The 17,924-nt window shown below is 30.4% G+C and overlaps 2 protein-coding genes across 2 annotated transcripts; both read left to right on the top strand.

Moving 5' to 3' along the window:
- Positions 1-1,124: 1,124 nt before the first annotated feature.
- Positions 1,125-3,471, top strand: LOC101252031 (protein NRT1/ PTR FAMILY 4.5-like). The gene is made up of 4 exons (XM_026028963.2): positions 1,125-1,322; positions 1,407-1,826; positions 1,910-2,034; positions 2,407-3,471. The coding sequence occupies exons 1-4, from the start codon at positions 1,125-1,127 to the stop codon at positions 3,380-3,382; spliced, it is 1,719 nt and encodes a 572-aa protein (XP_025884748.1). The 3' UTR covers positions 3,383-3,471.
- Positions 3,472-12,473: 9,002 nt separating this feature from the next.
- LOC101268518 (pectin acetylesterase 12) lies at positions 12,474-17,603 on the top strand. Its single transcript, XM_004230324.3, has 12 exons — positions 12,474-12,952; positions 13,679-13,761; positions 14,221-14,350; positions 14,435-14,508; positions 15,658-15,744; positions 15,826-15,947; positions 16,064-16,124; positions 16,392-16,445; positions 16,536-16,613; positions 16,756-16,861; positions 16,946-17,091; positions 17,204-17,603. Exons 1-12 carry the CDS (start codon positions 12,754-12,756, stop codon positions 17,309-17,311), a joined length of 1,248 nt encoding a protein of 415 aa, XP_004230372.1. The 5' UTR covers positions 12,474-12,753; the 3' UTR covers positions 17,312-17,603.
- The last annotated feature ends 321 nt before the right edge of the window (positions 17,604-17,924 follow it).

Raw genomic sequence — 17,924 nt, 5'->3', positions numbered from 1 at the left:
AATAGCATATAATAATATGATATTTTCTTCGGGTTTTGCTTTCTATATTTTTTAAATAGAGACAAAAATAACAAATGTTCAAATCTATTCAACTACTATTTATTATTTGTTCCGCCTGCAATTGGTTAAAGAAGCAAAAAAAATTATTTAATCCAGATTGATGTTAAGGCAAAGAGAGCTTGGTCAAACATATATCAATATATGCGAGTTCTAAATTCAATTTTTGTATATATTCTTAACATACTTTATAACAGTTGAATTTAGCCTAATCCTTTCTAGCTCGGAGCTCCGCCTGTGCCCAACTTTCTCCAGCCACTTCTAGCATAGTAGAAGAGCTAATTTTTGGTAACCACAATCCAAGCCCCTAAATAACACCCAAAAAACAAAAAAAAGAGAAAGAAAGATAAAGATACAATATTTCAACTGAGAAAACAAGAATTATTTGGCTGAAATGAGGAGTAATGAGTGAATAAAAATACCTATATGTACTTAGTATAATTTATTAATGGCCATTGTGTCACTTGTTATACCCAACTTAGGCGCCAGACAGCCACATCTTCTTATTGATGAACAATGAGAAAGAGAAATGAAAATGACACCAACAGGAAATCGATAAATTTTATGCCACTAACGTTACATGCAACGTTCCCACTCTTAACTCTTTTGATGCTTTATATATTCTTCGCATTATATAACTCTTAATTCTTCGTCTAGCAAAACCAAAGTCTCAGAAAAAAAAACTTTGGCAGCCTTTATTGGCAATCCTCTCAACCCTCTGCAGTCATGGTAATTAAGTTATTGCTTAATTGATTAAAAAAAAGCAACATAAAGTAATTATGCTAATTAATTTGTTTTGTGTGTTACTAATTAGGAGGAGGGTAAAATCACAGAATATAATTCTGTGAGTTCATCGAAAGTTCAACGAAAAGGTGGATTTAGAGCTACCTCCTTTATATTTGGTAAGGAATATTTTTCAAGTTCTAGCAATATATGAACTTGTTCATTAATAAGTATTTGGTGTTTCCCAAACAACCTCGATAGGGGTAAGGTTTACGTATAGATATTGTACTATATGTAGATCTTACTTGTGAAATTAATTTGTAGGTTTGTTGGGATTGGAGAACATGGGCTTTGTGGCAGTGATGGTGAGTTTTGGTTTGTACTTCAGTTTTGTGATGGGTTTTGATCTGAGTGGATCAGCGAATACTCTGACCAACTTGATGGGCTCAACATTCTTGCTATCCATTCTTGGTGGCTTCATTTCTGATACTTACATCAACAGATTCCACACTGTCCTCATTTTTGGACCCTTTGAAATTATAGTAAGTTCTCTCGGTATTAGTAATTTGGTAAGACAAAAGTAATTTTTTTTCGAAGAAGTGATGAATTTATGGTGATTATTGTAGGCGTTTGCATTGATAACAATCCAAGCTCATTATAAGAGTTTACAGCCAATATGTTTGGAACCAAATTGCATATCAGGAAAGAAAGCTATGTTCTTCTATGCATCACTTTGTTGTTTTGCATTGGGTGGTGGTGCGGTTAAAGGAGCATTGCCAGCATTAGGTGCTGACCAATTTGATCAAAAGGATCCAAAGGAGGCTAAAGCTCTTGGAAGATATTTCAATTTCCTTATGTTTAGTTCAGTGATTGGTGGAGCATTTGGGGTCACATTTGTTGTCTATGTTAGTACAGTTAAAGCTTGGTGGAAAGGTTTTCTCATAAGTTTGGTTTCTGTCACTCTTGGTTTTATTTTCTTTGCCTTTGGAAAGCCTTTTTTTCGACTTCAACAACCTGCTGGCAGTCCACTTACTAGAATTTTTCAGGTTAATTAATTTATCCTCCTCTTTCTTCTTTGTGTTTATGCTGTTTCAAATAAAAATAAAATGATATTTTAAAAATTTTCCAGGTTATCGTCGTGGCAATAAATAATGGAAAGCTGCAATTACCAGAAAACAGTGAAGAGCTGTATGAGATTAGTGAGAAAGAATCAGACTCATCACAATCAAAACTTGCACATACTAAACAATTCAGGTGATGTTATTCTTGCATATGTGTGTTGATTCTTAATTAATTTTCACAAATAAAAGCACACTTAGTTTAAAATTAAACGAAACAAAAGCAAGAGGGAAGATGAAAAAGGGAATCCTAGAACAGTTGTCAATGGAAAAAAATATACTCGTATCGGGTGTTTACATCAAACTAATGTAATTTTTATTATTATGTGATTTAATGAAATAAAACATATGTTAATGAATTAAGTTTAAATAAAATGAATTATAAATTTAAACATTTGTTAGCGGATAAAAATAATTTACATAATTAGGTCATCCAAAAAAATTTTGCAGTTTGTTAACGCTATCTAGTTATTTGACATATAGTAACTTTTGCTATATCGTGAATCAGGTTTTTAGACAAAGCTGCAATCCATCCTAAAACAGGTGAGCCTGCACCATGGACAGTTTGCACTGTGACACAAGTTGAAGAAGTTAAAGTATTAACAAGAATGTTACCTATCATAGCTAGTACCATTATAATGAACACATGTATGGCCCAACTCCAAACATTTTCCGTAGCACAAGGCTATCGAATGAACCGTTTCATTAATAAATTCGAGGTACCCGCACCCTCTGTGCCCGCGATCCCACTGATCTTCATGTGTATTCTCATTCCAATTTATGACATGGTTTTCGTCCCCTTTGCTCGAAAAATCACCAAACACCCCTCAGGGATCACTCAACTCCAACGCGTTGGGGTCGGGCTAGTCCTATCGATCGTGTCCATGGCTGTTGCGGCCCTAGTTGAGATCAAAAGAAAGCATCATTCATTGAAAGATCCATTGCACCCTATTCATCTAGCTTGGCTAGGATTTCAATATTCTATTTTTGGTATAGCGGACATGTTTACCTTAGTGGGCTTGCTTGAATTTTTCTACAAAGAAGCACCTGTTGGAATGAGGTCTTTATCCACTTCATTTACATGGATATCAATTTCTTTGGGCTTTTTCTTGAGTAGTGTACTTGTTGACATTATCAATTCAGTGACTAAAAAAAGAGCACCAAGCAAAAAAGGATGGTTAGTGGGCTTAGATTTGGATCAGAATAATTTGCACCTCTTCTATTGGTTCTTGGCAATTCTTAGTGGGCTTAACTTTTTGAACTACCTCTATTGGGCCTCTTGGTATAAGTATAAAACAGATGAGATTGTTGAGCCCAAGACCAAGCCCAATTTAGGTGATTCCATCAGCTTGTCCAAATCAGTGTCAGTGAGTGGAGTACCATTGCTGAAGCCCAGTGAAAGTACAAATGCAATGCCTACAATTGAAGAATCATCAAATGGGCCAACTGAGGAAGCTAATGAAAATTCAGCAGCAGCAAGCTGAGGATAATAATGTAAAACATTTAATAGAATAAAACAAATTAAATTGTATTTTCATGAGTCACATGATAAAAATTAATAAAATTGGTTGCTTCTTGTCTGTGTTCAAGATTAAAGAATGTTTCATTTATCTACAAATTAAGTAATTAATTACATTTGAGAAGAAGATATCTCGTTAATAGAATTATTATTATGTATCCTATTAACAAAATAACTACAACCAAGCTATATCAATATTGAGAAAATTGTATATAATAGTAAACTAATAATTCAAATTAAATGTTATAACCACACTTTGAATTAATTGTGTCATGTAGCAAACTGTTTGTCAGTCACCTCTCTCCCTCAAACTCTCTCTCACCACCCTTCTTCTCTCGCTTTTATATAAACACAAATGTATAAAAAAAAAATTTGTTTGAATAAAGCGAGTGAAAATTGTATATATATATACATATTTTTTCCCCGTCTCCCCCCTCTCCCAATCTCGCTCACCACTAACCCATGTCTCACTCGCCACCATCGTCTCTCTCGCTAATACAAACAGAAATGGAATGTATAAATTGTGTTTCTGTTTGTATAAAGCGAGAGAAAATTGTATATACACATGCAAATACATATATCTTCGTCCTATACACTTATAATTATACAATACAAATATTCTCTGCCCAGTTTTTTTTTATCTTTCTATCTTTCTCATTTTATACGTACACAAATTATACAATTGATCTTTTGTATATGCATAACGAATTATACAACTGATTTCTTTTTTTGTATATATATAGCAAAATAACATATTTATATTTATTATGAAGCACAATTATATAAAGTATAGCTATATCGTACAAATATAATTTTTAAGTTTGATATACGTGAAAGCTACTTGTCAATATTTGATAGGAAGTCCAATGTAAGAAGACAACACCACATCTTAAGAGAGTAAATTGTCCATTAAATGAGTGAAACAGATGTCAGGATGTTTGACAAATAGCTTTAACCAAATCATAAACTAGCAAGTTCGAAAATTCAAACATAAGTGATTAAGGTATTGGTACATGTGATGTCTGGGACCAAAACCTCATGTGTGTTCCCCACTACATTAACACTTCATGAGGTGAATTGAGGCTTTCTTTTTCTTTTTTTAAAAATTAATTATATGTCAAATTTCACGTGATCAAACCATGACCACATTTAATGGTAACTATAAACTTAATCATTTCAATTTTTGAAGGTTGATTAGCTGTTGTTTCATAATTATACATCTTTGATTTTGAAATCTCAGCTGCCTAATAATTGGAAATGAATTTAGTACTGCTATTTTGCAGCTAGCCATTATTATCTAGTGTAGCTCATAATAATAACGTGACATGACTAAAATTTTATATATTATGTATATGGAGTTTCATTTTAAAAAAGATTCCCATTCCTAATGTTCACATAGTATTAATTAAAACTCGCCACTTTAAATGATGATTCAACACATTATACTTGTTATCACAAACCCAGAGCTTGTATGTAACGTTATTTTTGTTAGTTTCTCTAATTTAAATTCTCCATAATATTTGTGACCAGCTATCAATAGGTTAAAAAATTTAATTGTTCAATGTGAAAAAAGGAAAAACGTGGGATTATTTTCATAAATATTAGTATTCCGCTATATGCTGTCTGCTATTATCACAATTGTGAAATTTGTTGACTTATTCATGAAATTCTCGTTCTTTGCCCCAAAAATAAATGATGCAGAGCATTATATTATATTTGCCTCAATCATATCATCCTGCACCAATTTATTACTGTATAAAGGATGTACGTTTGATACAATATTTGTTAATTACAAAATATAATTCGACAATTAATTTCCGCCATTTGCGTGATAATTAAGCAGATTAATTATTAAGGGGGAAGAAATAGGAATAAAGGTGTTACACAGCTCATAAAGTTTGTAGGGATTATAAAAAGGAGAATATTTTTGTATTATATGAATCATGAATTAAATACTGAATAGTGGAAAAAGTCATCAAAAAGGAGTTTGTGATGAGTCCCCATAGTAGACCCCCTTATACCAAAAAGGAGTTTATGAGAAGAGAAACTTCATTTGTCGGCACGACTACTCCCAAAATAACTACTCATATTTACCCTTTTGTTTTAAAATATGAAACATGCAAATAATGGGAGTGAACTGTATTAAGCAAGTTTTAGCGTGACATGCTTGATTTATAAAATATTGAGAAGATTAATTTTAAATTATCAGTGTGAATAATCATTTTCAAAGAAGGATTATTAATTTAACTTTTTAATTCAAAAATATATTTGAATAATTTACGATTGATCAGATAAACATTGCTTCAAAGAAGAGGATGATATAATCATCATCAATCTAAAATTGAAGGGATCGGCCAGAGGTACTTATGTATCCACGCACGTCACGCAAGCAGGGGCGGATCCACCCATATTAAAAAAAAAAAAAACGACATATCTTCATTGGAAAATAACATTATTTAACTTTTGATTTAATAAATATTTCCTCTATTTCAAAAATAATGACCTCCTTTTTTCCAGTGTGTTTAAAAAAATGATCTCTTTTTTCTTGGTAATATTTAAATTTCAGTTTTTCACGTGACATATTTACGGCCACAAATTAAAGAGATAATTTTATAAATTTGACCTAATTTTAATTTAAAATCACAAAGAATCAAAAGTCTTCTTTATATTTTTAAACCCCGTATTAAGTCAAACCAGGTCATTATTCAGGTGAAATGGAGAGAGTATCTATACAAGCATTTACGCATGTCAATACTCAATGAAATGGAGAGAGTATCTATACAAGCATTTACGCATGTCAATACTCAATACAAGTTAAAGGCTTAATCTAATGGTTAAGGTGCTGTGAAAAGTACTCCTTGAAGTTGTGTTCTAGTCTTAGCTAGTAGGACTATATTTTTTTACTACAACCATCAAAAACTCATAATTATATTTTTATTCCGATGACAATTTTGGATGTGCTATTGCTTATGAGAGACATGATTTTAAAGTCGCAATGAATAACGTTAAACAAACTATGATGCTATATTGCCATCTATGTTGTATTTTTTGTAAGGAAAAAAATATAAAACTTCCCATGTCACATCTCGTGTCTCATTTGATTAATGTCGAAGCTCCAATTATTCATGATGCGTAGAGTTGCAAACTCAAATGCAACACGCAAATATAGAGTTATGTTGCGTATAAATCTCATATTCTATACTTGTTAATCTATTTTTGTTTTCGTTAAAATATTGAATATATTTCCATGATGAGCTTCTGACAATTAATGTGGAGTTTTAATATTAGATAATTAAAAATTAGGCAGATGGAAGGTAACCCACGTAGGAGAGAATCATTTGTCTTAAAATGTACATACAAAAAACACCCATATCTAAGACCTCAGATGTGTACCCATTTTAATTTCCATGTTCCACTAGTATATATATAGCTGGCCATCTTATTGCATGGTGTTTATATTAAACAAATAAATTCATACGGATTATTATTGTCTTATTCAATTGTCTTACAATTTTTCTAATTCACGGTTTGGATCACCTGCTTTTAAATTCATAATAATGTTTTTAAAAAAATATTTTTTAAATATATCCAAAATTGTTATAATAATTCCAAATTTTGGATAGGACCTATGACTCTATGCGTTTTTTAATAACGTATTTTAAAGATACGTAGGTGTCCACATGAACATCATAAATATTGCATTATTATAAATAGTTACTTACACTACAATAAAAATGACCATTAGCGACATTTAATTCTTAATTGCCGCTAAATATGTATTTTTAGCGGCAACTGTCACTCTTTGTATATGTCTCTAAAACCTTTAGCGACATTGATTCTAATGACAATTAACTAATGCTGGTAACGATTTTAGCAACCTTTATTAATGTCAATATTTAATGCCACTAAAAGTTATTTTTGTTGTAGTATCGAACAGTTGGACACTGATATATATTTAAAATACATTATTAAATTATGTCGAAAGGTAATAGATTCTGCCTAAAATTTGAATGTTATAACAATTTTCGATAAAAAATTAAATATATTTCATACTTCTTTTGTTTTTACGGTATACATACGTATGTATATAAAAATGTCTTTCAAAATAATAGCTGCCAAACATGTGTGTTTTTGTATCTTTTGTATATAATTAGTGAGTTAATACCTCAGATGGTCACTCAACTATGCACTCTTCTCTCAGAAAGTCACTCAACTTTTAATTTTCACTCAAAAGTCACTCAACTATTGCTTTCTTTCACAGAAAGTCACTCAACTTTCAATTTTCACTCAAAAGTCACTCAACTATTGCTTTCTTTCTCAGAAAGTCACTTAACTTTGAATAAGAATGCATAATTGAGTGACCATCTGAGGTATTAACTCTATAATTAGTACTTACTACACATTTTCTAATATATATTTATCTATCGATTATAATTTATTTTTTGAGAGCACACAAATATATTAAAACCGACTATTTTAGTCCTATGGAATTAGACATCTTTAAATTCTTCGATCGGTGTTTAATTTTTTAATATTAATATGTCGAGCTAAATCAAGCGTTAGTAGATAATTAATAAGATAATTTCCTTGAATAAGACACCAAACCATTCCATCCACATTTTTCCTAATTACATTACTCAAGTCGATTTATTGGTGAATAAATGGGTTTGCTACTTTACTTTACAAACCTAAATTAAACATAGTTCAAAATATTCAGCGACTTTGAGTTTATAGAATATGAAAGTGATATAGATATACAATTTGGCATAGTTAAAATTGAGGAATATTAATGTAACATGATGACACTTTGCAAGTTTTATAATAAAGTTTACTAGTTTTGAAATTATGTGAGATTTCTTTTATAATAAGTGATAAGTCCGGTTTCATACTAACTTCCAACTATAAATCCAACATTGTTTATATCGTCTGTACTTTATAAAGTAGTATAATATTAATTATCCCACTTAAGCCTCATCACATTGTTCCCTTTTGAATTTCCTTTTTCAGAAATCTCTTTATTGTTTCCACTTTTATCTTTTCTAATAATGTTTTTTTATATCTCTTGGTTCTTTTTAAAGTAATTGACAATTTTTTTAATTTTTTTTTTAGTATAATTGACAAACTATAGTATCCGATTCTGTGTGTTTTTAGATTTCCATTTGCTAAAGAGAAAATAAAATAAAAGAAAAGAAAGCCAAAAAAAGGAATAAGACACTTAGAGTGATTAACTAGTTATATTTTGACCAAAGATAATATATGAACTTTTAATATTTTTAAATGTATTTTTTATTATATTATTATGAGAAAGAATTGAAACTTATAATATTATTTTGTATAGTTTTGAAAATTTAAATTTAAAATTTAAAATTTAAAATATTAAATTAATATAATTTAATTTAATCTAAAAAGTAGTTAAATTAGACGAGTAAAAGGGAACAGTATCAACAAACCTGTACTCTATCCAAGTTATTATCAACAATTATCGTGATTAAAAGTAATTATCTCAAAATTATTTTTCATCTTAAAATATTAAGATAAAGTTAATTATTTTTCCAATTCTAGCTACTTGCAACAGTAATTGTTCTTGAAAATTAATGGAGTATATCTTAAGACATAAATAAGTGCAAAACATTTTTTTTAGTAAAAAACTCCTAATTAATATTTGCTTAATGGACGTATAATGGATGTATAAAAAAGAAAAAATGATAAAACATTTTAAAGAGAAGCATAACAAATAATTTGAAATGAAAAAAAAAATATGTTTTTAATATAACGTTAAATATTTACCATTACTAATGTTATATGAGCTTTTATTAGGGATGTTTAAAAACTGAATCGATCGATAAATCGAATAGATAAAGTGCTATTGTTTTACACTAGGTCGTTTTATTAGTTTTTATTGTTTACTAAAAATCTAAAGACTAATATAAGCGTTTAAAAAATTGTAGCTTTTAATTTTAGTTTTAGCCTTGTTGGAATATTTGATTTTAGTTTTAGTTTGTAAATTGTAGGTTATAACATTTATAAGTTTGTAAAGATTCGTAATTTGATTACCATAAAAAATCTCATACTATGTTTTGGTGGTGGAATGTAATTATGACCTTCGTACGTATTTAGATAGGTAAGAACTCATATAATATTTTACGGGTAATTTTTTATTAGGTAAATCAAAAACCGGATAAATAACTATCAAAATCAATAAAAAATATCTTATTAATTTATTATCAAATTAACATATTTAAAAATAAAAAAATTAATAATATATAAAATCAAATCGTTCTGACCATTGCACACACCTAGCTATTATTAGTTCGGTACGCAAATACTTTTAAAAAGATTAATGCAGCACAATCGAACACAATAACCCACTATAGATACGCTGTGTGCCATGAAAATCCGAGACTTGAGAAATTTCTATTCCTTCTTGTCTCAATTGTTTTTTTTGAGAATAAGTATAATTTTATTATTATTATTTGGCTAAGGTAACAACACAATGGTCATGATATTGACTGATACGTAAATGCGTTGACTTGTGACGCATGCCATGCACTTTACCCATTGTAAACTCAAAAGAAAAAGAAAAAAAAAATCAAAATTTATTATTTTTCAATCTTTGATACGTTTCAAATTTGGAAATACAAACGAATCTAGTTTTCATCGTAATTTTTTTATAGTTTTCAAATATTTATACTATTTTTCACATATATTTTTTTTACAAAAATTAAAAATTGTATATAAATTACGATCATACTTAAATAATTTGATTATTAAAGTTTAAAATGTATCATATAAATTTCGAACAAAGGAAATAAAATATTAAAATTCCATATAGCTTTTAAATATTCATTTTTTATTTAAAAAAAATTAAATTAATATAATTTAATTTAAATTTAAAAAACGTAATATCACCATTCAAATGAAGAAAATAATAAATTAAAAGAAAAGAAGAAGGAAATTGAAAATTTGATGAATTTGGCGCGATCAGCGTAGAACACGGTCACCGCACATTAGATCATATAATATAAAATAATGGAGTATAACAATAGGAACAAATAAACACCGTCACGGGACCACTTTTATTATAATATCAATTAAATTCAACGGCCTTGATTTGATCAGCCCTTCAATCCAAGAAAATAGCTGTCTTCAACTATCACCGTAGGATTAGTGGATTGCACGCGCTCATTGGTTTCCATGTACTGTTGTTGGGGGTGTTTGACTTAAATTTTTTTAGGTGATCTATTTTTATTTATCACATACAAATTTAATAGTACTTAATAAATATTTTAACTTCTCTATTATTAATAATAATACTGTAATTGTAGTTGATTAGAACTAACCAATTCAATTTGACGTTACATATGTCGTAATTTAATTACACTAAAGAGACAATTTAAAATGTTTAATTTTTTTATATATATATATAATGACCAACATTCTTTTGTGAGGTGTAGTTTGAATCAATTTTCTTAAAATACTAGTAGATGTATACTAAACTGTGCAACTTAGATATAAATTTATTGGACTGTATATTTTGTATATATATCCAACATTGTACAATTGTAAATTAATTTAATTTCATCGATAGAGAAAAATAAAAAATGATTGATTAATTAATTATTTATGTATTAACATTTGTTAGTAATTAACAGAGACGAGACGTATTCAAGATTTTAAGAGTGTGAATGTACTATTACTAAAAAATACATATAAAATATAATTTTAATCGATTTAATATTTATATTTTTCTCATTAAACTAGTTTTTTTTTTATAATTATAGATCCAAATATTTTCAGAAGTCTTGAGATAGGTTGAATCAATTGATTATATATGCCATATTATCTGATACTACTAGTTTCAATCTACATATTTTTATAATTTAATTAATTATATAAAAAAAATTGCACTACTAAAAATTTAAGATTTTTCAATGTGATTGACTTGAAAATTTCGAAGCCAACGGTTCTATTAATACTAACTAGAGAGGCATTACCTAATTTTTAAAAAGAGGTACACCCATTCACCATCGTATATTTATATTATATGATATTTTGTGCATGAGGTTACAGTTCTATATTTATTTATTTGTTTTCACAAACATAACACTACTATATATAATTTCTAATATTTATTTATAACACTACGGATTCGATAAATCTTGTTTTATATTGAATCAACAATCTCAATTGTTTTGGTGAATCAGCTGACCCAAAACAAGGTCATGTGGGAAAGTGTGACCCAAAATTTTGTCGATCACAACAATTTGCACACTGCAAGTCATTCTAGTATTTGCCCTACTTTTGTTAAGATTCTATGCGTGTGCCTCTCTCACTACTTTTGGTATCCAAATTAACTTTTGCATATCTTTTATTTTATTTTAATTTAATTGCCACTTTAGTAAAATATTTAAATGCATGTTGTGTTATGTTAATTTTTAAACTTTGACAAGTACTACCTCTTCCGTCAAAATTAGCAGTCACTTAAACTTAAATTAGATTACTTTAAATAATCAAAATTAAAATTAATAATTGTCCTACACCATGCATTTTAAAATAAACAAATTTCTAACATTTTTTAAGTCCAAAAATGTATCTAATTATTTTTTTTTATAATTATTCCTTTCTTTAGTAGTGGTTTTATTGACTTTTTAAGTTTAACTTTAAGAAAATTTTTCAGAAAAATATTAATAAATTATTGTTTAATTAATATTTTTAAGGAATATATCACTAATCACACCCAAAAAATATTTATTTTGAAATAGAGGGACACCATCCTTAATGTCAGAAGAAGAAATAACCAGTCTATCCATCTAGTAAATTATGTACCCTTAATAAAGTGAACGTAATCACTTAACGACTGTGAGTCATAATGTTTCATTTTGCTTTTCATATTTACTGATATGCTTCTCTTTAGTAAATTAATGTACTTTTTAATAAAGTCTCATTTTTTTATTCAATATTCAAAATTCACATTTAAAATATAAATATAAATTTTATTAAAAAATGACATTCGTAGTACAATTTTCTTCAAATAGTCGTATCATTACATCATTCCCATGTAACATTTGCATATTTGAATTTACCCCCCACCCCCCCACCCATATTCTTTTGAAGAAAAACACCGTTTCATGAAAATCTCTGTCCGAGGGACAAAATTGTTACTTAAACATTTGTTCGTGTTTTCCGTGTTATTATTCCCATAAAGCTAAAAACATTACACCAATTAAAAAAAGAACAAAAACCTTCACATTTACAAAAACTCCATCAATACTCCTTGCTTTCTCTCTTCCCCAAATTTGTGTGGCCACACCCACAAAGAGAAACAGAGAGAGAGCTATGGCGAAGCTATTGATGTGGTTTTTGGGTGTGTTTTTTGTGTTTACAAAATTAGTTGATTGTTATGAATTTGAAGAGTTTTTTTACAATAAAACTGAAGGGGCATTCTTGGAAAGTGTGTATGGAGCTTCTGCTGCTGCTCCTCCTCCACTTATGATTGGTCTTACAATCATCCATGGTGCTGCTGCTAGAGGAGCTGGTTAGCTACATTGTTCATTTTTTTTTAAAAAAAAATTCATGAAAAGTTATTTTTGTATTTGATTTGGATATCTTTTAATTGTTTTTCTATTTTAGTTTCTTGTATTTTGATGATTTTGCAACAACCCAGTTAGAGATCTTGCATTAGATTTTCTTGCTTCTAATTTATATATTATTTTTTTATTCACAATCTTAAATTTCTTGAGTTTGGAAGTGGAGAGTGTTTATAGCATCTGACTTACCCCTTTTGTCAATTTGTATTATATATTGGTAGTATTAAGCATCTGCAATTTTCTATTAGGGGCGATTTGATATTTTTGTGACCTGTTATTTAATTTTTGTCCTTCATTATTTTGGTTTTGTTACTAGTGTGAACTTTGTTTTTACTTATTATGTCACAAAATGTGAACTTCTAGGAGAGTTATTTTTAGTGTTGTTATTGAACTTCTATATTAAAAAAAACTAATTAATCTAGTCCACTCATAATTGACTCTTGTCAACAAATTTTAACAAGTTGCTTACAGAATTAGCCAAATTTGACAACAACTTGTAATGTGTTTTATTTGTGATCTGTGTGAGAATGATAAGGCCAAGTGGTTGATGAAGAGATTTGCTTAATTCTCTCGCTCTGGCTAATTAGCTTAATAAGGTTTTGCAATTTTAAAAATTATTTCTGAAAAAGTGATTAAGTTGTTTTTGACTTTTTTGTTTAAACTTTTTTCTACAGTGTGTCTGGATGGAACACTACCAGGTTACCATATCCATAGAGGTTATGGGTCTGGGGCAAACAGTTGGCTTATTCAATTGGAGGTATGCCAATTAACTTTTCTTAATTAACTTAAAACATTTTTAGGACTAATATTTTAATGTTGCCAATTTTAATTGTCTCAGTAGTCAACTTTTTGAATTGTTTGTATATATTTAGTAAATATTTTTACTTGTTGAGTTTCTGCTTTTTTGTGATGTTCGTTATTTTCTTTTCCTTTTCCTAATTTTTTATGTTTACTTGTTCTTGTCCGTAGCAGAGTGGTTCTGTTCTGTTGTTTAAATAGATATTGGAGACAAGTTGTATTTGATGATTATGTTAGGTACTTATGGCCTGCTTTTTAACATGATTGTGGAATTTGACTTTTTTTTTCCCTCTCTGGTATGCATGCTTTTCAAATGTGTTGGGAACGGAATTGTGGCGTGAAGCTTTTGAAGAAAAGTTTGCAGCTTGCTATTGTTCTAATTGCTTCAGATTATAAACTCAGTGTCTTCTTGTGGCAGGGTGGAGGATGGTGCAACAGTGTTAGAAGCTGTGTTTATCGCAAAAAAACAAGACGAGGATCATCAAATTACATGGAAAAACAGATTCCTTTTGTTGGGATTTTGAGTAACAGGGCTGAAGAAAATCCAGGTCCGTTTAGTTGATGATATGACACCATTTCTTCTACGAGTTTAAGCATATTGCGGAGATTTCCTTACATTTTTCTGTTTGCAGATTTTTATAACTGGAATAGAGTAAAAGTTCGCTACTGTGATGGTGCCTCATTTACCGGGGATAGTGAAGATAAGGTTTGTCAGATCATTTGCCCATTTCTCCTTTTAGATTTCACTTATCATGCAAATGTGCTATTGGTCCGAAAAAGTAAGTGAGTGGACAGTTTAATAAAAGCTGTAATATGTTGCTTTCTCAATTTGCAACCATCATGATGGCTCCGCACTGTTGTGCTTGCGCACTTCTTGATATAGGCTTACTTTATCTTTTTGCATCTTCACATTCTTCATGTTCTTGCAATTTTATTCCTTCCCTTTTTGATTTGGAGAGTTAGTGGAGGAAAATGACATAAAAGTAATACTCTTCTTTTTCCCTGAGGTTAGGAAAAGAGATAGTTGTCTTTTGGCTGGCTCCCTTTTATCTTTTTAACCGGAAATGAAATGAATGTCCGTGAACTTTTTTATATTCCTACTTAACTTTTCCCGTACTACATGGTTCCTCTGTGAAAGTGAAAGAGTAGAAGCCTTTTGTCAAGGTGGTGTACATGTTTCTACTTTAGACCTTCCCATTTTGATGCTTCAGATTACAATGTTAAACTTTCTGGACCATTTACAAATCCTGGTTGAAGTATGAAAATAATCTTAAACTAGAGATTCTGTGCAATGGTGATAACATCCTTGTTGTATCTCCTGCTATATCATCTGACTAATCTTATGCTTATAAAAATTTAAGAGACTAAAGAAATATACGTCTGCTTGATGATGACATCTCACAATTTCCTTATTTTTGTTTTACTTTATAACATGATGATTTCAACAAGTTCATCTAAGTAGGCTAATCACCAGAAGTTGTTGCCCCCATACATTCACTACAACAAAATAGCTTTTAGCGGTAATAAATATGCACATTAACAAAGAGTGCTAAAGTCTTTACCAGCATTAGTTAATTGACATTATAGGCTTCAGGGACATTTATAAGTAGTGCTAATTGCCACTAAAAGAACATATTTAGCTACAATTAAGCTATTTTCGTTAATTCATTGCTGCTAAAAATCATTTTTTGTGTAGTAATTACAAATTTAAAACTGAGAAAGAATGAGAGGATTTTCATGTGGAGTTATTAGGAGATTTGACTGCATGTAATGCATTACATGGTTTCAAGGAAGAGATTGTTGGCTATCTGTTTGTCTGCAATAGTTGTGTTTGACTCGATGCATTTCTCCCCAGGCTGCAGGGTTGCAATATAGAGGCAAGCGCATATATCAAGCTGCAATGGAGGAGTTAAGGTCAAAAGGAATGCGATACGCCAAGCAGGTAGAAGGAATCACAATTCACACTTCTCATCTCATTTGCTTTTGTCGTTCGTGTTGTGATCTCAGATTCTGCTTTTTTTAGGCTCTTCTCTCTGGATGTTCTGCTGGTGGTCTAGCTTCAATAATGCATTGTGATGATTTCAGCAATTCGCTCCCACATACTAAAGTGAAGTGCCTGAGTGATGCTGGATTATTTATGGACGCGTAATTTCCTATTCTATAAATCCTTCAAGTACTTTTTGAACTAAAAATCCTGCCTGCACTTTGACTCTTTTGCTAATTAGTGATTAGTGAATTGATATAATGACCTTTTCTTACAGAAATGATGTATCTGGAGGACATGCCATCAGAGATTTCTTTGGGGGTGTGGTTAAGACACAGGTAATGAGCCAACATCATGTTCGTTATTTGTCAATTTCAGCACGTCAACTTGGCTGGTTTCAATTATGGAATGCTGTAAACATCTGAAGCATTTGTTTGTTAGAGAAGATGGATACAATGTAGTCAAATGTCATTCCTGAACAGGAATTTTATTTGTTCCACGACAATAATGTATCTTTTATACCTAAATGGATCATTAAATGAAAGATATCTATCTGTTAGAAGAGAACTCTTATGTGCAGCTGACATATGCATTTTTTGGAACAGGGTCTTCAGAATACGCTACCAAGAACTTGCACCAACCACCTTGATGCAACCTCGGTAAGTCCCTCATTAGTAATTTTCTCTTAACATCTGGAAAGCTTCTTCCTTTTTTACTGAATAAAAGTTGCGTCTTTTTTTCCTTTCCAGTGTTTCTTTCCTCAGAATTTGATCAACAACATCAGGACTCCTCTTTTTCTACTGAATGCTGCCTATGATTCCTGGCAAGTAAGTTATTAACTCTATCTATTTTCGCTGCTCTTCTATATGAAAACGATTTTCGAGGGTTTTTAGTTCCTGTTTGATACACTGCAGTTGTTCTCGGACTGTCCTTATAGTGATGGAAATTCTTTCTTTTTCACTTATACAGCTTCAGGAAAGCTTAGCTCCTCATACAGCTGATCCTCACGGCTTATGGCATGACTGTACACTCAACAATGAAAGATGTTCTCCTTCTCAAATTCAATTTTTGCAAGGTATGCCTTACTCAATGTGTTAACCATTTTTCAAATATTTGGAGATCAGGAACTCACTGTTGCTAACAACTACACATTGAACAGGTTTTAGGATTCATATGCTTAATACGGTTAAAAGATTTGCTGCTTCAAGACAAAATGGTTTGTTTATAAACTCATGCTTTGCCCACTGCCAATCTGAGAGGCAAGATACATGGTTCTCGGATAATTCCCCAACTATTAATAACAAGGTGCTTCCTTTCTCTCTTTATTTTCTGTTCTTCTCGTTATGTTAAAGATTTATATATACACATCTGTATAAGCATATCATTGTAACTTGAACTTGGAACCATCAATATGCAGCCGATTGCACTTGCAGTTGGAGATTGGTACTTTGATCGTAGTGGTGTGAAGGCGATTGACTGTGCATATCCATGTGACAGAACATGTCACAACCTGGTCTTTAAGTGAGCCATATAATCAAATTCTTTTCCTGCTTCAAACTTAGCAGAAATATGTTATCATCTTGATAGTCATATACCCTTCCCAAGTAGCTTAAGATGTTTTGCAGTGTAACAAAGTTCACTGTAGACAATAAAGTAAAGTGATTTATCTCCTACTAAGTTTAGTTCAGTAAAAATCCATATGTGTCCCTTAATAGTGTAAGAGCTTTTCATTTACCATATTATGTATGTATCCCAAATTTATTGGATTATTGTAAAACAAATCAACTCAATGAAGCCCAACAATGTGGTTTGTTTCACTTTCAGCTACTTTTAACTGTTGTAGTTAATAGTTCATGCTAAGTTGCAGCCATTGTGTGGCTTGAAGCTAATTTCTAGTTATCAATTCATTTCATTCTTTTGTTCGACATTGATCCATTCGTTCAAGCAGATGAACGTATATATAAGGTTACTTGCTTCTCCAAGTTGCAATCTTTCAAGTTGGACGTTTGTGCCAACAAAATGAATAAAAGCTCTTGTTGAGTGCTTCTAACTATAAAGGAATCAAATGCAATTGAAAGTCGCAAGCCCCATAAAATTCTCGTGTATGCCTTCTATCACGCCTAAAACATTATTAATCA

Source organism: Solanum lycopersicum, chromosome 1, assembly GCF_036512215.1.
Source record: "Solanum lycopersicum chromosome 1, SLM_r2.1".
NCBI classification, from domain to species: domain Eukaryota; kingdom Viridiplantae; phylum Streptophyta; class Magnoliopsida; order Solanales; family Solanaceae; genus Solanum; species Solanum lycopersicum.
Note: the sequence above shows the minus strand (reverse complement) of the source record. Positions and strands in the feature narration are given on the sequence as shown.